The sequence below is a fragment of the Myotis daubentonii genome, chromosome 10, assembly GCF_963259705.1.
Source record: "Myotis daubentonii chromosome 10, mMyoDau2.1, whole genome shotgun sequence".
Lineage (NCBI taxonomy): Eukaryota > Metazoa > Chordata > Mammalia > Chiroptera > Vespertilionidae > Myotis > Myotis daubentonii.
This window is the reverse complement of record NC_081849.1, coordinates 37,553,824-37,574,931: the sequence shown is the minus strand read 5'-3', so window position 1 is coordinate 37,574,931 and position 21,108 is coordinate 37,553,824. Positions and strand designations below refer to the sequence as shown.

General features: G+C 39.2%; 1 protein-coding gene across 1 annotated transcript in view; it reads right to left on the bottom strand.

The window, feature by feature from the left end:
- The window catches only part of CNTNAP2 (contactin associated protein 2), a 1,845,032-nt gene that overhangs the window by 604,161 nt on the left and 1,219,763 nt on the right, over positions 1–21,108 (bottom strand). The window contains exon 13 of the mRNA XM_059712082.1: positions 9,092–9,292. Coding sequence (XP_059568065.1) covers positions 9,092–9,292 — 201 coding nt within the window. The remainder of the gene's footprint in view (positions 1–9,091; positions 9,293–21,108) is intronic.

Below are 21,108 nucleotides of genomic sequence, written 5' to 3'. Positions count from 1 at the left end.
CTTTGACTTATCTTCTTCCTGAGTGAAGTTGATCTTCTTGGATTCATTTAAATTGCCATTGCTACAACCATAAAATGATATTTTATTTGGCGATCTGACACCAGAAATGAAGAGTTATGAGAAAGAAAGCTCCCTCCACACCTTGAACAGGTCAATCTTACTTGTCTATACTGACATAGAGAGGTACGTGTGGAACAACCGAGGGAATAAATCATCGCCACTCTAGAATTTCTCATCTGTGCATTTAAAAAATAATCACAGCTGGCTGGTATGGTCAGCTTTATGTGTCAATTTTGCAAGGATACAGCATCCAGTTATTCAACCAAACACTGATCTAGGTGTTGCTATTTTACAGATGTGCTAAAAGTCCACTCTCAGTTGAGTATAAGTGAGAGTGACTGTGCCAGATAATCTGGATGGGCCTGATCCAATCCATTGAGAAGCCTTAAGGTAAGGCTGAGTATTCTTGAAGAAATTCTCTCTGTGGACAGCAGCCTCAGCTGCTTCCTGAGGGTCCCAGTTTGCCTTTCCTGACAGTGCACTCTGAGTTTGAGCTTGCCTTGCCACACCTCACAATTGCATAAACCAATTCTATGCAATTAATCTCAATGTATTTTTTACTGGTTCTGTGTCTCTGATTGAATCCGGACTGAAATGATGGCTAACAGAACACTAAACCCCTATCTAATTTCATTCCCTGAGCTTCCCCAAAACTCCTGATATTCCCTCCAGATGTAACCTTTGTAAATAGGGGAAGAGGGATGACCCAGTGCAAAATATTCACACCAAATTTTCTAGAAATCACCATGAATTCTAAATGTATTCCACCTTTTAGCCAAGATATACTACCAAAAATCCCTTCAGTTTGTATAAAGGTCATATGCAAAATGACTTTTTATTATTAAAAATGTTCAATCTAGTCCTGATTGGGTAGCTCAGATGTTTAGAGCATCATCCCAATATGCCAAGGTTGTGGATTCCATCTCCTGTTAGGGCACATACAAGAAACAACCAATGAATGCATAAATGCGTGGAACAACAGATCAATGTTTCTTTCTCTCTCTCTCTCAAACAAATTTTTTATAAAGTTTTTTTGTTTGTATAAAGAGACTATTTTTTGAGGTAAGTGCTACTTAAAAAGTAATCTTTGCCTTCCGTGTATTCTCACATCTAGTAGAGGAGTATTTTGTATTCAATAAATGTCCACTGAATAACAACTTCTTACGAATACTCTAGATATTTCCAACAGAAAGTTTATAGTAAAACTTTGATTCTTTCTGTAAGTATCCTGTTTGGAAGAAGTATTTTTAAATATAATTTACAAAATCTGATCAAATAGGTGATGTCATTGAAAGTGGTAATTTTTAAGATAATATGAATATTTCTGATTTTGGTACATGAGAAGACAATTTCCAAATGCTACAGTGATATAGTATCACTTCAAAGTTTCCATTCACTCCTACTTCAGCCATTACAAAAACTAAGCTACACACATTAGCACTCACAAAATTTAATGGCAGAAATAAAAACAGTCATCAAGTTACAGAAGTTAATGTTCCTCAAAGTCTCACCCAAAAGCTCAAAACGTTGGCAACAGGAAAGGAAGTACCCGATTAGTCGAAATCAAGCTATTGTCAACAATTTTACCTTAAGATTAATGTATTAATTAGAAGTACTAGACTTGACTAAAGGTCACTTGGCTAAGAGCCCTTCTAATTATAGACAGAAAATAATGACAGGAATGAAAATGTTCTTCCCTGTGGTTGAAGAGATGGGGTGGTACAGACCCTGCTTCGGTTAGTGGTAGCCTCACTCTGGTGACTGGGCATTGGCCTCCATGCATTCTCAGTTTCTCAGAAAAGTTTAAGGTAAGAGAGATGTACATTTCCCACTTACAGGTATAATGACCTTCATGGAATTTATTCACCTCTCTGAGCCCTATCTTGCAAAATGGAGATAATAAAATCTACTTTGTATAACTTTGATAATTAAATGAGATAAAATGTCAAGAATGTTATTGGTCAATAGAAATTATTGAAAATCTGTACCCCTTCTTTTTTTAATATATATTTTATTGATTTTTTTACAGAGAGGAAGGGAGAGAGATAGAGAGTTAGAAACATCGATGAGAGAGAAACATCAATCAGCTGCCTCCTGCACATCTTCTACTGGGGATGTGCTTGCAACCCAGGTATATGCCCTTGACCGGAATCGAACCTGGGACCCTTCAGTCCGCAGGCCGACGCTCTATCCACTGAGCCAAACCGGTTTCGGCTGTACCCCTTCTTTTATCTCCCTTCTCAGAAGAACATTTTAAAGAATTTAATATATATATATATATATATATATATATATATATTATGCCAAATTCCATAGTCTTTTTCTCTCCTGAGGCCTTTTCTTTCTGGTTCTGCTTATATCTTTAACCTCATCCTTTCCACTGCCTCCTCCATTTATAAACCTTACAAATATAAAAAAAATAATCCCAAATGCTTGCTTTGCCATCTAATTAGCAATTCTGTATTTAGCCATCCTGTTAGCATCAAAAATTTTTTAAATATATATTTTATTGATTTTTTACAGAGAGGAAGGGAGAGGAATAGAGAGTTAGAAACATTGATAAGAGAGAGACATCGATCAGCTGCCTCCTGCACACCCCGCACACCCCGCACTAGGGATGTGCCTGCAACTAAGGTACATGCCCTTGACCGAAATCAACCTGGGACCTTTCAGTCCACAGGCCGACACTCTATCCACTGAGCCAAACCGGTTAGGGTGCACCAAATTTTTTGAAAACCTTCACATACTGTTTCCATTTCTCATTAGTTGTTCAGTGGCTCTGCCCACCAGACCCCACTAACAGTACACTCCAGGGGCCTCCCAAAGCCAATGGCTGGGAGCTGCTTGTCTGTGATTTCTCACCGCTGACCACATCTCGGTTTTTTGTTTTTTGTTTGTTTGCTTTTTACTTGTTTGTTTATTGTTAAGCACTCATTTCTCTTAGCTTCCCCATTGTAAGACTTCCCTAATTTGAAGCTCTTCCTGCTGCTCTGATCATTAGTTTTAAGTCCCTTAGCTAGCTGTATCCTCTCCTTTTTCATATTGGTGTTTTCTTTCCCTCTATTCTTTTCCTTGCTCCTCCCATGAACCCCAGAGCCATCTTAAGGAGTCATTACAACTGTTCACAGTCATCCACTTTATCTTTATTCCTGGGTGCTTGGGAAGATTGTATTTTCCCCTTCCCTAACATCACTCCACATATAAACAATCATGAATCCTGCAGTCTCTACTATCTGAACTTAAAGACAGGAATCTGTCCTCTTAATTCCCAGTGAACCTTCTAGCCGTCTAGTCTCATCTATACTCCTGAGACACTGTGCCAAAGGTCCGTCTCCTCATACCAGCTCTGCCTTTCCTCCATTCTATTCTCTGCACAACTGCCAGAATCCTCCATAGGTAGAATCATTCCCCTGGCCTTCCAGTGAAATCCTTAGCATCATGCAGAGGCTCTGATCTCCTCTGTCTCCTTCCCACTCTCTCTCTCTCTCTCACATTCTCTATTCCAGCCCTTCTGACCTCTCCATTTCCTCCAAGTACTGTGTCCCTTGACCTTCATCCCAGAATCACTGCACATTCTGACATCTCTAATCTACAATTCCCCCGACTTTATTTTTCTTAGTTAACTCATATGAATCCTTCATGTCTCAGCTTATACATCACAATTTCTGATACACAAGAAATAATAAATATATGTGGTTGATTGAATAGCTCATCCATGATTCCAGTTCATGCTTTCATCAACTCCTATCCATAGTGTGAAATAGCCTTTAACTATTCTCCTTGTGACCATTCTGTCCCTTTTGACAGAATATTTCCTCTATAAAAATTCTAATTCTCTGGGGGTGAAATAACATTAGATTTAATCTTCTAATTTTACCTGTTAGTTATTACTATCTTCCTTGCTTATCCCATTTAATTGTATCCTCCAATTTTAGTACAATTATTTAACACAATAATTAATTAAATGATTAATATTTTGGTTAATATACTGATTAGTCACAATAAATCTCATTTATTGAAAATGCTACTCTTTAGCTGTAATTGGGCCATGTTTTTAGTTATGTTGTTTCAAAAGTTAAACATCATGGTTTCTTAGAATGCATAACACAGACTTGGAAAATTCACTTTGCCAAAGTTTAGAATTTTTTTTCTAAAAATAGGTTATAAGTTATAATGCCAGAGTCATGCTTTCCTGTCTTTTGGATGCCATTAAATCACAGTTTAGTATCATGAAAGTATATTGAATTTTACACAGCTTACTTTACAGGCAAAAATTATGAACATAACTCTTTTTCAATAGATACAAAATCTAATAATAAACCACCCAAAAGGATGGATAATTTATATTGCTTCTTTCAACAAAAGAAGCAATAAAACTATGACTGATGAGAGCTAGACTATTTTGAGAAATTAAAAGAAATGAGACACTGTAAAACAATGAAAACAATAGTAAATGTCATCAGAAAATAGAAAATAGAAATTTTATACCTCCACAATTAAATAAATCTTTGTATATGTAGGGAAAAAGTACTTCAGTAGGAAATTAAGTAGTAATGATTTGTAAAATGAATACTTGACTCAGTGCATTTAAGGTACACACATAGCATTTTAAAAGCAGGTGTGGGACTTGTTGAGATACAGAGAAATAAGTTGGCCATCTAAAAGCATTAGGATTATTGACTAAAACTTCACTCAAATGGGATCTAATGAAACTTTCTCTTGGTGTCTAATTTACCAAATTCAAATTCTTGGGTTTTTATTTCAGAAGTAGATTTCATAGTTTAATGATTCTTACCTTTCATCATTTCAGATATTATTACATTTGTAATTCCTGGAATATAAATATGATATGCTAACTTTTTTGTGGGTTTTAGATAGCATTAATGTGGGTAGAATTAATTTCTCCATTCCCAAATTAGTATTTCTCATTCCAAATAGACTCTTCTGTGAAAGAAAATAGTTTTGCATTGTTTCTATAAAGTTGGTTAAGGACAACTGAACTAATAGCTACATTACAGAAACAGATATGACCAAGAATTATCTTAAAATTGATTCCATTTTTAAATTTTGTGGTGATAAAAAAAAGATATAACATTGCAAGTCATATATTACTATCCTTTTAAAAGTTGTGAGAAATCAGTAATGAGTAATTCTACATTTGTTAGCTAATGGTATGGCACAACCAAACATCTATTAAAATAAAAGAGTCCATATGCATACAAAATCAACTCTTTATCATAAATATCATTAGAAACTATAGAGTCCCAACTGCAGTCTTTGAGTAAGACTCTTAGAAAAAAATAACATTTTAAATGCATAGCTATTATATACTCATTTGATATTCATTTTAATTGCCACAACTATAATGAATGTGCTTTGTATTCCAACAGATGTCACAAGTACTACTACAGAAGTTGCAATATAATTCAGTCTTAGTTAAAAATGAGTAAATGGATATTTAAAATTGAATGTTACCAGAATGTTAACAACATCAGCTCCCTAAAAGAGCAAATTAAAGATTTTTATTAAATTGTGTTCTTTCTTATTTGGACACTAGAGGCCCAGTGCATGAAATTTGTGCCCTTGGGTTGGGGGGGAGGACCCTAAGCTCAGATTGTGAGAGGTCGCAGGCCAGGCCGAGGGACCCCACTGGTGCACAATCGAGGCTGGGGAGGGATGCAGGAGGCTGGCCAGCCAGGGGGACTGCAGGAGGGCTCCAGGGCATGTCCAGCCCATTTCACTTAGTCCTGATCAGCCACACCCCAGGACCAAGCTAACCTATTGGTCGGAGCATCTGCCCCTGGTCATCAGTGAAAGTCATAGCGAGCAGTTGAGCAGCCTTAGCATAAAATTAGCACATTACACTTTGATTGGTTGAACGACCAGACACTTAGCATATTAGGCTTTTATTATATAGGATATACAGAACACAACAACACAAGAAAGCCTGCTATATCAACCAATCCTTTTCCTTGCCTCAGCTCTTCTACAGATTAGTGAGCCTGGAACACAGAAATTGAAAATGTGAAAAAATGACTCAGAAGGGCAGGCTGAAATTCACTTTATAATATTTAGAGACTGGTCTGTGAAAAAGATTTAAAAAGTACTACTATGCCAATTTATTTTAGCTGAAGGAGCAGATAATTATGTATGACATTTTATTCCAATGGGTCAGACATGTCCTAATATTCCCTTTAATCTTCTCCCACATGGAGGACTGACACCTTAAAATCTTACCTGAGAAACCTTCAGGGCAGAAATGAAAGATGGTTTGTTAATGTCCTGCAGAGAATTACCCAGGGATGTTTTTTGAAAGCAAACATTCATGGGTCCAACCAAGTACTATCAAATCAGTTTGGGCAGTCAGCACTCTTGAAAAGCTACCTAAAAATTCTGATGTACATACTTGTTTAAAAACAACTGCCTGGCCCAGGCCAGGTGGCTCAGTTGGTTGGAGCATCATCCCATACACTAAAAGGTTTCAGGTTCGATCCAGATCGAGGCACCTCAGGGAGACAACTGATCAATGTTTCTCTCTCACAATGATGTTTCTCTCTTTTCTCTCTCAAATCAATAATCATCCTCTAGTGAGGATTTAAGAAATAGTAATAATAAAAACAACTGCCTGAAGTTTGGATGAGGCAACATTTAAAACTATATCTTTTTCATTTCGTTCCAATCAGTAAATATTAAGTACCAATGTGAGTGAAAATTTGATACTTAGAGGGTGTCCAAAAGGCAAGAAGCATATGATAAATTGATTGTCAAGGTCAATTCACTAAGTAGAGTAATAACCTACACATATCTGAAAACACAAAGAAAATAGTGTTTACTGTTCAGATGAACAATTCACTCTTTTTAAAAAATCTTTATTGTTAACAACTCACTCTAAATTTCAGTTTAGCAGTTCTTCCTCAGAAAAGGTGTCTTGAAGCTGAAGTTGTATTTAGCTTATTATTAGAAATGTAAGTAAATCATTGTTTAAAATCAAATTTACCCTATTCTTCTGATGTTCAGGATGCTCTGTGTTTTGAAAAGGAGGGTGATAGTGAGTGAGGCTACTTGGTGGCTGGGGGCAAGGACAGAGGGTCTCAACGAGGGAAGAGAGGAATGAACTGCAAGACCAAAGCACTAAAGGCAAATTGCTTTTCTTACCTCCAACCTCATTCCCCTGGTGTCTGAACTGTAAGTTAAACTCATTTGGAAGTTGCATTGTGTGTGTTGTTTTTTTTTTTAACCACCAAAACAAAATTGAAAAAGTCAAAGTTCACTTTGGAGTTTAATAGAAGGGGAGAAAATAAAGCGGATGGTACCAAGTTATTTTTCTGGTCAGCAATTTCCCGTTATCCTCATCCTCACCCCAGAACTGGAGACCAACTGATGGAAATCTTGGAATAAACTTCAATAAGGAGCCCTCACTCATAAAGCTGAGTGCAGACAAGCTGATGAGACTCATTCATTGTGCCTAGCACCCTCGATTTTTACAGTCCTTGGTTGACCTTTCTTAGCACTGAAAACAGGATTAAAAAGCAGTCTCTCACCCAGCAATGTCAGCATCACTCGGGAACTCACTGTTATCAGTCCGCTTGGGCTGCCATAACAAAACCTGACAGGCTCTGGCTTAAACAAGATATTTATTTTCTCACAGGTCTGGCGGCTGGAAGTCCAAGACCAAGGTGCCGGCCAGTTTGATGTCTAATGACAGCTCTCTTCCCGGCCTTCTCATATGTCCTCACATGATGAAGAGAGAAAGAGCTCAGTTCCCCTTTTTAAAAGGCCACCGATCCAATCAGATCAGGAAACCAGACTTAAGACCTCATGTCTAATTTTCTCCGAAAAGCTCTACCTCTAATACACATTGGGCATTAGGACCTCAACCTGTGAATTGGGAGGGGGCACAGTCCAGTCCATAGGATGCATTACCTATGCAAATTCACCAGTCACTCCTCAGACCTTCGGAATCAGAGACTCAGGAAGGGGGCCCAGCAGTCCGTTTTATTCGCCTCTGGAGGTTATGCTAAGGCACATGACATTCTGAGAAGCCCTGGCCTTCAGGAGAAATCCCAACTCCAGGGCATGGCATCTGTGTCCTCCAGCTCTTCTCTCCAACCAGTTTCCGACTGCTCTTCAACACCAACTCTGCTTTTGCTCCCAGAATGGCCGAAGGTCATTCATGTTCTCTCATCTAGACTTTTGCTTATGCTATTTCACCAGCCTCGAGCCTTTCTGCCACAATCCTCTCTTTCTCCCAACAGCGGGTGCTCTAACTGCCTAAACCAATTGTCTTCCTATTTTACTTTTCCGGAGTTCACAGGTTACACTCGTCTGTAATTTTAGCACTAGACTTTGGACATAAAGAACACTCAAGTCTTCATAATATTGTGTACTGTTTTGCTTATCATTCTTCTCTATAAATTACTCCTTACAACACCAGCTCTGATACAACATGGTTTTAGCCATTAATTAGTCCAATGGTCCCTCACATAATGCCACTTCCAAAATTGCTTAATAGTAAAAAAAATAATCAATATACTATTTGCTATTTATTAAGTCCTTAAGTGCATCAAACCCTATAATAAATAGTACATAACCTCATTAGATCCTCAGAATTACCCTTAAATAAGCATCATGATCCCTATTTGACTGAAAAGACCTTGGGCACTAAGGAATGAATTCAATGAACTCCCCTAAAGCCACACACCTGGGGAGAGCAAGGCGGAGCCAGCCGCTGTTTCTCTGAATCCCAGCGCATCCTTTATTCCCACTCTTACACTATAGTTGGGGGCATTGACTTTCCTATCAACATGTTCAATTGTCTGCCAAGAACCCCAGAACAGATGGCTTTTGGGGTAAAGATATTCCCAGTATATCCTTTGGAAACACAGACCATCATTCTATTTTACTTTCTCACAGCTGCCAGCATTCTCCACTTTGGGCTCTATGCTAGCAAGCCACACCTGTTGGATTGTTTGGGCAATTCCAAGCACCAGCTGAGACCATAATTAAAAGTAACATTCCACTGGCAGCCTACCTGGGGTGTTCAACAATCTGGACATCTTGCAGAAGTAGGAGACGTACTGCTCGCAGTGCTCGGCGCTGCTGGTGATGGCGCTGATCTGGTCCATGGAGGCGCTGTACACGAGCTGGGTCACGGAGTACTTCTCCGGGGTGTAGCCCACCACCGTGGTCTGCATCTGTAGATCGTGAGACACGATGGTCCACACTTTGTCCTCTGTGGGGAGAAAAATGCCACAGCAACGGGTCATTAGTATGCAAATCCTCCCTCCAATGCCAGAAAATAATTGAGCTACACTTTCACTGGTATTTTCCAGGAGCTGATGTAGACAGAGTTAAGTAGAGTAATTCTTAAAGTGACCACTACCCTTTTCTCATACCTAAGTTCTGTTTACATGAACAAAGTAGAAAAGGAATTTTTTTTAAAAAAGAAAAACAAACACAAGATATATCCTGCAAGTGAAAACAAATAGCCTGAGTTCCTGGCGGCTGCTCTGATGTCACCAGCATGGAAAGTGAGGCCCACTGTGGTCCCACTCCTCCTGCCTCGGGCCCATCACTCCTCCAGCAGAACAGCCTTCTGCTCCTCCCTAAATTACCTACACTCTCTGAAGTCTCTGGATCCTGTACGTGTAGAATCTTCCTCCTCATCTTGTCAACAAACGTTCTCCCCAACCTGACCTTTTGGGTGAAATTAGACACTGCATCCTCAGGTATTGAAATGCTCTACAGGTGAGATAATGCGCATGAGAAATTATCTTGGGCATTTCAGTGTGTGGAGAGGAGAAGCAGATGTAAGGATGATGTGGCTAAATTAAAACCAGTGTATGTCTGAATTGGAAGCATCGCTATGTGGCCATGATTCTGATACTCTGCTCAAAGCCCTCACCTGGCACCTGGTTTTGTTCGGAGTAAAAGTCTAGGTCTTAAAATAGCTGAAGGCCCTCAATAATCCCAGCCCCCCTTTTCTTTTTTTTTCTTTTTTTTTTTTAATTAAATCTTTATTGTTCAGATTATTACATTTGTTCCTCTTTTTTTCCCCCCCATAACTCCCCTCCTCCCAGTTCCCGCCCCACCCTCCGCCCTCACTCCCCACCCACTGTCCTCATCCATAGGTGCACGATTTTTGTCCAGTCTCTTCCCACATCTCCCACACCCCTTTCCCCCCCAAGAATAGTCAGTCCATTCCCTTTCTATGTCCCTGATTCTATTATAATCACCAGTTCATTCTGTTCATCAGATTATTTATTCACTTGATTCTTAGATTCACTTGTTGATAGATGCATATTTGTTGTTCATAATGTGTATCTTTACCTTTTTCTTCCTCTTCCTCTTCTTAAAGGATACCTTTCAGCATTTCATATAATCCTGGTTTGGTGGTGATGAACTCCTTTAGCTTTTCCTTATCTGTGAAGCTCTTTATCTGACCTTCAATTCTGAATGATAGCTTTGCTGGATAAAGTAATCTTGGTTGTAGGTTCTTGGTATTCATCACTTTGAATATTTCTTGCCACTCCCTTCTGGCCTGCAAAGTTTCTGTTGAGAAATCAGCTGACAGTCGTATGGGTATTCCCTTGTAGGTAACTGAGTTTCTTTCTCTTGCTGTTTTTAAGATTCTCTCTTTATCTTTTGCTCTTGGCATTTTAATTATGATGTGTCTTGGTGTGGTCCTCTTTGGATTCCTTTTGTTTGGGGTTCTCCGCGCTTCTTGGACCTGTAAGTCCATTTCTTTCACCAGGTGGGGGAAGTTTTCTGTCATTATTTCTTCAAATAGGTTTTCAATATCTTGCTCTCTCTCATCTTCTGGCACCCCTATAATTCTGATGTTGGTACGCTTGAAGCTGTCCCAGAGGCTCCTTACACTATCCTCGCATTTTTGGATTCTTTTTTCATTTTGCTTTTCCGGTTGGATGTTTTTTGCTTCCTCGCATTTCAAATCATTGACTTGATTCTTGCGCTCCTCTGGTCTGCTGTCGGGCGTCTGTATAATATTCGTTATTTCAGTCCGTGTGTGCTTAATTTCTAGTTGGTTCCCCAATATAAGATCGAGGGTCTTATTAGTTTTCATGTAGATCTCATTAAGTTTATCGGCAGCTTCTAAACAGTTCTTGAGAGACCTTAAAAGTGTGGTTCTGAACTCTATTTCTTCCATTGACAATTTTGTCCTGTTTCTTTGTCTCCGCATTTTGTTATGCTTCCTTGGTGCACCCCCTAGTGGTCTTTGTTCGCAGTCTTATAGATAAATCTTGATTGCTGTAGCTAATTCCAGGGAGGGTTTGACCTCCAGGACAAGTGGCTATGAGAATCAGCTGTGTCAGCGGTGAGAGAACTTCTGTCCTCTAGGGAGGTGCTAATCTAGCCTTTGCCTGAGGCTATCTGGCAAATGCCTCTGTGCAGGGCTTGGGCGGGGCGGGTCGCACAGGATCAACAGGGTGGGCCGGAGAGAGCAGTTATGGCGGCTCTCAGTCCTGTCCCCAGGGGCTCTGCCTCTCTGAGTCCCAGCACCCTGCTGCAAAGCTCGGAGAGAAAGCTGCACTCGCTCTGACGGAAGCCAGACAGTCCCGCTTCTCCCGTTTGAGTCTGGGTCCCTAAAGACTGGCCCGTATCTGGAGCTCAGAGTCTGCGACTCCCTCCCGATTGAAAACGCCAACCTCGCCCTCCGCCGCCAGCCTGCTCCACGCACTCCGCACCTCAGAATTTGACTTCAGCACTGCGCCTCCTCTGAGTGTCCGTATGCGTTTCTCTTTCCTCCTAGTTGTAGGACTTCCACTCAGCCAGCGTTCCTGGGGTTCTGGGTGATGTCCGTTCCGTGTTTTAGTTTCACTTTTGAAGTAGTTGTTCAAAGCAGCAAACTCCGGCGTTAACCTATGCCGCCATCTTCCCAGCCCCCCTTTTCGCTTCTCCCTCTGGCCCTGCTACTCTCCCCCTGGCTCATTGGGTTCCTGCCACACTGACCTCCGTGCACTCCTCCAACACGCCAGGCAAGTCCCTCCTGGAGCCTTTCTGTCTTCTCCCCTGTCTTTGCTCCAAGGCTAACCTTTCCTTTGCTGAGTCCCGCCCACCCCCACCCCACGCCCCATGCCCACGCCCCACTCACAGCTGCCTTCCATCTCCCCATCCGCTTTGTTTTTCTCCATAGCATTGATCTCATCTGACTTAGTGCACATTTTAATTATTTTTTACGTCTGTCTCCTCACATGAGATGAAAAGAAAGCAGGGATTGTTCTCAATGCTGTATGCAAGGTGCTTAGGACGGCGATAGGCATATATGGGGCCTTCAAAAATATTAGTTGCATAGAAAAATGAGTTTACAAAAAATATATAGGATACAAATACTTGATGTAGGAACTTTTTAAAATCACTTTGATTCCAGTTCTGCTTTGCTATGATGATCTGAGCAGATTCTAGGAGGCCACCTCCTTTTTTTAAAATATATTTTATTGATTTTTTACAGAGAGGAAGAGAGAGAGATAGAGAGTTAGAAACATCAATGAGAGAGAAACATCGATCAGCTGCCTCCTGCACATCTCCCACCGGGGATGTGCCCGCAACCAAAGTACATGCCCTTGACCAGAATCGAACCTGGGACCCTTGAGTCCGCAGGCCGACGCTCTATCCACTGAACCAAACCGGTTAGGGCAATTCTGTCATTTTTGACACGATTCTGACACCAAACTGACTGTCATTTATATCCAGGCCTGCAGATTTACCTTCACCTAATTAAAGATCCATTAATTAAATTAGGTTACAATCAGACTTTGACATAGAATCCCTGAATCTTAAATTCTACCCCCCCCCCTTTTTTAAATCCTTACCAGTAACCTTGCCCTGTAGCAATACTTCAGAACTCTCTTTCTTTAACTCGTGATGGAATAGCATTCTAATCGTACCCTTTTCCAAAGGATAATGATCCCTTTTTTGATATACACAAAATAAAGTTCATAAAGGGAAACATTAAGCAAGTAAAAAAATGATCATTCACTTATGCTCTCTGTCAATAACTGTAATGACATTATTCTATTTGTTAATATTGATGAGTTTCTAATATTTTGGTCTTTTTGACCCTAAACTTCCCCTCCCTGCACACATTTCAGTATCTACCCCCTGCGCACCATCTTCTTTACACAGCTGACCCTTGAACAGAATGGGGGTGAAGGTTGTTGACCCCTGTGCAGTCAAATATCTTTGTATAACTTTTGACACTCATCAAACTTAACTATTAATAGCCTACTGTGGACCAAAAGCCTTACTGATAATATAGACAATTGATTAACACATATGCTGTATGTTATATGGATTTTATGCTGTACTAGATGCCCAGTGCATGAAATTTGTGTACTTGGGGGGGGTGGGTCCCTCAGCGGGCCTGCACCCTCTTGCAGCAGGGAGTGGGCCTAAGCCGGCAGGCAGACATCCCCAAGGGATCCTTAGCACTGCCACGGAGGCGAGAGTGGCTCCTGCCACCGCCGCTGTGCCTGCTGCCCATGAACCCAGTTTCTGGCTGAGCAGCACTCCCCCTGTGGGAGCACACTGACCACTAGGGGGAAGCTCCTGCATCGAACATATGCCCCCTGGGGGTCAGTGCGCATCATAGCAACCAGTTGTTCTGCCATTTAGTTGATTTGCATATTAGCCTTTTATTATATAGGATGCTAACAATAAAGTAAGCTATAGAAAAGAAAATGTTATTAATAAGATCATATATAAGAGAAAATACTGTTTCACCATTTGTTGAAAAAACTTCCACATATAAGTGAACCTGCCCACTTCAAACCCTTTGTGTTCAAGGGTTATCTATGTTTGTTTTAGAGCCCACTCGTTCATTTATTATTGAGTCCCTACTTTATAACAGATATGGATGTAGGCACTGGGGAAACCACAGAGTGAAAAGCATTCATAAATTTTTTGTAGCTTACATTCTTACGTTTTAGGGGGGCAAAACATAATAAGCCAAAAATTACAGTTTTATATGTATATATATATATATATATGTGTGTGTGTGTGTGTGTGTGTGTGTGTGTGTGTGTGTGTATAGTTAGTTAGTTAGTTAGCAAGTGAGCATGGTGAGGACAAAACTAAATCAGGGGAGGGAAGAATAGACCATGTGTATGGGGATTGCATTTTTAAACACAGAGGAAATGACACATTTAGATAAATAAGGTCATTATTAAGCAAGTCGTGTGACTGGGGAAAAGGATTCCAGACAGAGGGATGCAAATACAAATATTCTAACTCCGGCGTATTGTTGGTATCATTCAGGTGTAGGAGGAGGTCCATGAGTGAGGAAGAAGGAAAGGATAGCAGGTGTGGAGGTCAGAGATGTAATAAAGATGGGTTGGGTGTGACCTCGAGTAAGATGGAAAGCTATTGGTGTTGGAAATCTGGATCAAGTTAAAGTAACATGCTTTACCTTATTATCTGACACTATTCTTTGCATCAATAACATTCTACCTTAGAAAAGTTTTGAAAAATATACATATATCTTTATAAACATTTAAAACTTTTAATGTCGTGGCATTATAAAAAGTAATACATAAGCTCCAATTGATGGCATAAAGCAATTACTGTTGATGCATCTTGCAAATTATTTTTTAATGCTTGCATATTACACATTGAAATGATTCCTTTGGAGCCATTAAAGCTTAAGTCATAAATGTATGTTAAGCATTTTGCAAGTATCCCATATCTAGAAGAAAGAAGGTGGTTATGGAGTGTAGATTTTCTTTATTTTGGTAGTATTTTATTTTTTCCATCACCATTTACCCCTTCTATGCCCTCTCCCACCTGCACCCCCACCTCCACAATCACCACACTATTGTCCAGGTCTATTAGTTCTCTCTCTCTCTCTCTCTCTCTCTCTCTCTCTCTCTCTCTCTCTCTCTCTCTCTTTTAATCACTCCCCTCCAAGACCCCTGACCAGAGCTGTCTGCCTGCTCTCTATCTATGAGTTTGCCTCTACTTTGCTTGGTAATTCTGTTTGTTCATTAAATTCCATATATGAGTGCCATTTTCTAGTATTATAGTGGAAAAATAATCAATCCTATATTCACAGTGTGCTTATATAATATGCATTATTAGATATGTGTGTAATGCAAACAGAAACTACTATGTATGCTGAATTCTGTGTCTGCCACTATTTCATGTTCATAAAGAAACAATTGACAGAGTAGTGTATTTCAAATACTCTTTTTGGATTAGTGTGTGATGAAAATGCCCTCTGTAATTGCTGAAAGCTTAGTATCTATCTCATGCAATCACATATTTAAATATTGTCACATTGTGCCCTGGCCAGGTGGCTCAGTTGGTTGGAGCATCATCTCCTGTACTGAAAGGTAGTGGATTCGATTCCTGGTTAGGGCACATACCTAGATTTCAGATTCAATCCATTGGGGCATGTATGGGAAATAATTGATTGATGTTTCTCTCTCTCTCCACCTTCCCTCCCTCTCTAAAATCAATAAAAACATATCCTCAGGCAAGAATTTTTTAAAAAATTGTCACATTGTAAATTGTTTTAAATACAGCTAATTTAATATGTTTCAAATACTGGGACACATATGGGACATATTGTGAATGCATCCCTCTCCTTGGCAATAATGTGGGGGGGGGTCTCAAGATTACCCAGTTTCATTATGTTGACATGAGTCCATTAGCAAGACCCCTCTGCTACTTATCCCAATGACTGCATGTCCTTATCATCTGGATTCTCAAGTAATTCACTCATAATAACTCAATTCCTTATATGGCTTGAGTTCTGACCAGGGACTGGTAAAGCCAGAAAAAGATCAGGGGGAAAAGGCAAAGAATAACTCCTCTCAGAATATAACCAGTTTCTATATGTCTGTGCTGTTCTTTGAATCTTTTTCATGTTACCCATATACAATCTGAAGTTCACATTACAGAGCAGGAATGTACAGTGTATCTATAATAATAAAAGTATAATATGCTAATTTTAGACTGGATGAAGCTGGGCTGCAATGGAAGCTCTGGTCCCAGGTGCCAGAGGGAAGCCAGTGCCAGCAGCTGGGGGAAGGAAGGGACTCTTGCATGAATTTCATGCATTGGGCCTCTAGTTTTAATATAAAGCCAATCTGAGCTGAGTTCAGTGGGAAAATGGTTTGTGTCCTATACATCTACATATGTATTTACATGTTTTTGATTTTCAAACTATATTGCTGTAGTGTTAACAACCAATTTGTTAATCTGAGAGCTTTTTTTCACCTTTAGTCATATAAATATGAAATAATCTTTTTTTTAATATATTTTATTGATTTTTTACAGAGAGGAAGGGAGAGAGATAGAGAGTTAGAAACATCGATGAGAGAGAAACATTGATCAGCTGCCTCCTGCACATCTCCCACTGGGGATGTGCCCGCAACTCAGGTACATGCCCTTGACCGGAATCGAACCTGGGACCTTTTAGTCCGCAGGCCGACACTCTATCCACTGAGCCAAACCGGTTTCGGCAATATTAAATAATCTTTAACAAGAGAATATTATATTATAAACTACCTAAATTGAAATGGTATATAAAACTTGTTTGATGAAAATGGCCAACATACAAATTCCTTAGCAGCCTGTTACCAATTCTAGCTACTCTTCAAGAATGATCGTGGGTCTCTCACTCTTAGAACAACACAACAGGAGCTGAACGATAACATATGCTTCACCTAAGATTTTCCATATTGCACATATGCCTTGGCCTGCTGGACAAAACTAGTGACTTCAGTTTTGTATACCCTTACATTTCTTCTCTGTATTTCAATAACTTTGCCTGTGGCTCTCTTTGGACATAGAAGTCTTAATTGCTGTTATCCTGATTTGATCAACGAACAAATAAACATCAGGTGTGAGGAAGATATGAGCAAGGATCTCGAATTAAATATTATAGCATAATAAAAATGGCTTTTTCAAATTTTAAAAATTTGCAGCCTTATGGGAGCACATATCCAAGGGAAGAAGCCCATCATTTAGAGGAAGCCATGCTTTGAGTTCCTGATCTGTTTCAGCTCTGTGTTAGCTTCTCCGGACATATAGATGAAACAAACAAACAAACAAAAACAACTTATGTTTTTGTCCTCAGCAAGCTTGGAGTCCATTGAGATGAGAAATTAGAAATTATAAGCTTGAAATCAGAAAGCACAAACAAGTGCTATATACACAGGGCACTATGAGATCATAGATCGAAAGTCCATATAACGCAGATTTAGAAATTGTGAAGTGACCAACTAAATATGCTAGTTTCATTGAATTGCAAAGGTTAAAAAGGGATGAGTCATAAGAAGAAAGAGATAAGAGCAATTTCATTCTTCTTAGAGCTTAAACTAAATATGTTGGAGATATAAAGGATTTAGCAGATGGGATCTGGATGGACTAGAAACTAAAAGGTCTGCAATAATGAAGTATATGATTGCAGAGCCATAATAATAGTCCATGGTTGAAAGGTCTAGCACTATGGTCCTATGTGTGGGTGTTGAAATCTTTGGAGAAAAAAGTTTAATTCATAGTTTTAAAACTATTTATGTATGACTGTATATGACAAGCCCATAGCTAACATCATAATAGTGAGATGCTGAAAATTTCCCCTCTAAAGATCAGGAACTAGACAAGGGGAATAGGATTAGTGATTTACACAGGCTTTATTAAATCTAGAGTGTTTTAGTGAAGTATGTAGAATTTTCTATGTATAATATCATGTCATCTGTGAATAATGACAGTTTTACTTCCTCCTTCCCAATTTGGATGCCTTGTATATTTGCTTCTTGTCTGATCACTGTGGCTAGGACTTCAAGTACTGTGTTGAATAAGAGTAGCGAAAGCAGACATCCCTGTCTTGTCCCTGTTCTTAGGGGAAATGGTTTTATTTTTTTGTGTATGATGTTGGCTGTAGGTTTTTCCTATATAGTCTTTTTTTATAGTCTCCCTACTCCCACTTTGCTGAGAGTTTTTATCAAAAATGGGTGTTGGATTTGTCTGATGCTTTTTCTGCATCTATTGATATGATCATGTGATTTTTGTCTTTCAACTTGTTTATGTGATGTATCACAGTTTTTCATTTGGGAATACTATATCAGCCTTGCATCCCTGGAATAAATCCCCCTTGGTTAAGTGTATGATCTTTTAAATATATTGCTGGATCCAATGTGATAATATTTTTTTTGAGGATTTTAGCATCAATGTTCATCAGGGATATTGGCCTGTAATTCTCTTTCTTTGTAGTGTTTTTATCTGATGTTGGAATTAGGATAATGCTGGTCTCATAAAAAGAGGTTGGAAGTGTTCTTTCCTCTTGGAATTTTTGAAATAGTTTGAGGAGGATAGGCTTTAATTTTATATTTGATGTTATATTTCTTTTTTTATTTTAAAAAATATATTTTATTGATTTTTTTTACAGAGAGGAAGGGAGAGAAATAGAGAGTTAGAAACATCAATGAGAGAGAAACATCAATCAGCTGCCTCCTGCACACTCCCTACTGGAGATGTGCCCTTAACCAAGGTACATGCCCTTGACTGGAATCAAACCTGGGACCCTCAGTCCGCAGGTGGACGCTCTATCCTTTGAGCCAAACCAGTCAGGGCTGATGTTATATTTCTTAATCTGGATGTTGTATATCAACTAGAAGTATTTCATATTGAAAAAAAAATACGAGGTACCTTAATTCAGATCAATCTTATGTGATGATTTTGATTTACAAACATAATAATCTAGGAACTATTACACGAATTATGTATGTTTTACTGAATAAGTCAAAGTGATTTCTTAAGCAGTTACCACTCCTAGTTATTTAAAGTATTAATTTCCACAAAATTGCTTAAAAACTTTTATTTTTATTATTTTAATCCTCACCCAAGGATATGTTTTTATTGATTTGAGAGAGAGAGGAAAAGGGAGAGAGAGAGGGTGAGAGGGAGAGAGAGATCAGCTGCCTCCCATACGCACCCCAATTGGTGATTGAACCCGGAACCTAGGTACATTCCCTGACTAGGAATAGAACCACATTCTTTTTCGGTGTACAGGATGATGCTCTAATCAACTGAGCTACCAGGCCAGGGTGAAACTGTTCATAGAGCTTTTAGATAGAAAGACCCAGAATAATGTTAGGTTATAACACAGTTTCTAAGTCATTTGTAAGGGGATCTATTTAAAAGTTTCATCAGTGTTCCAGCTGGATAAGTTACTGACTATAAATTTTATAGAATATTATTCTGTTGAGAAGGTTTTCTCAATAATTATGATCCTATAGACACAGTTCAAATTATTAGAAATTTGACGTCACATTTTTTCCTCCCAAAATAGACACTACGTGAGCATTACAAGCATGTCTATAGCCCAGACCCTCCTATTCTCGAGGCCACTCCACCATGGCAGGCTGTGGTAGTTTGAGCCATTTTGTACTGCTAGCTATGTATGCAGCTCCAGTGGCATAAGCAGCTTTAATCACGTGTAGGAAAACAAGGTATGTAAAGCAGATGGAACCTCTGCAGGAAGCATCAAGGAAATGAGCTCAAAGTACAGATGATGGTCTGCAGGTGGTGGAAAATGTTGATTATCTTTATGCTCACCATCTCAGCCCAAAGATGGATGACAGACCCAGTGCTGTGAACAAGTATAAATAATAGTGCTCGCTTTCGCCCACATGAAAAACAATTTGGAGCTTATGGTGTCTCTTTTTCTGGGAAGACATTAGCTATTTTCTGAAAAGAAATGTATTTGTTAATGTGTTTGTTCCATGGTAGAGATGTGGAAATTCTTTTACCATCAGCTGGAGTTAGGGACTGCATTTATAACAATACTTCGACAAGCTAATCTTCCCTCTCCTTTCCTCTCACACTGGACAGAGATGTGGTTTGTGTGTATTTGATAGCTGGGAGTCCATCTCTGTGGCAGCGAAGCATTTCCTACGCTGTGTAACATGTAGAAGCTACTCTTTGATTATTGTTTCCTAAAACATTAGTTATATTTTCATCTGAATTAAAACCTGGAGACTAAGTAAATCTCATCTTGGATTAATGACTGAACATTCCTGAGACCCCTTAAAGATAACAGTTCTTATTATTTGAAAATAAAAGAGCAACATAAAAATATGTCTGAGGTGCAGTGAGCTTCTTAAATCCGCCGTTTTCTTCCTGGGTTAAACAGGAAGATAGTAATTATTCTGTGGCAGGTGTGTGTACATGTCCTCACGTGGTAGGAGTATCATGAGCACGTGAACTTTCATTTATGAACAGTCTGTTTTATTCCAAGCACTGTTTTAGGCACTGGGCACATGAAGACGAATAACATGTGTTTATTTCCACCAAAGAACTTATGGGAAGAAGGTACCCAAAATAAGTAGTTCCAGTACAACCTGAAAAATTAAATGCTAATGTTCAATAATATTCAGGCAAATGCTGGAATAATCCGATTCATGAGATTTAGTATATAAATCATGAACCCATCCATTACCTACACCAAATTCTTTAATATATGGGACACTTTAAATTTTTCTAGTCTTATACTTTCTAGTATTATTGCTGGGAAATTTTATTTTCTCTTAGCACTTAGTTTAAACACAAGTTGGAACAGGCTGACCTGAGAAATTATATCCTTTCTGAAGTTTCTATCCAAAAAGCTTTGATGTCACTGAAAGCATACAATTGAAAATGGCAGTTTGATTCACTGTTAACAGGACAGAATCTTAGAAGACGGCACTTCCTTTCATGTTGACCCTCCTGCACATTGCTATCTGCCCCAGGAAACTTGGGAAGGTCACCTGAGTCCAGCAATTCACCTCTTTGGAGGCACTGAGGGCTGTGCTGTAGGTGACTTCCCCTTATAGGATTTTCAGCTCTTCCTCCTCCCTCCAGCCCATGCACCAGGCTTAATTAAAAAAGAATTTTTTTTTTATGATACAGATAACATTTATCACCTTGGAAGAAAATCCCCAAATAACCAAATCCTCTAAGTATTTCATTTTTCCCATTAACTCAGTTCCTATTCACTGAAGCAACCCCCATTGTGAAACTGTCTGACAGATTAAGTTCCTTGCTGAG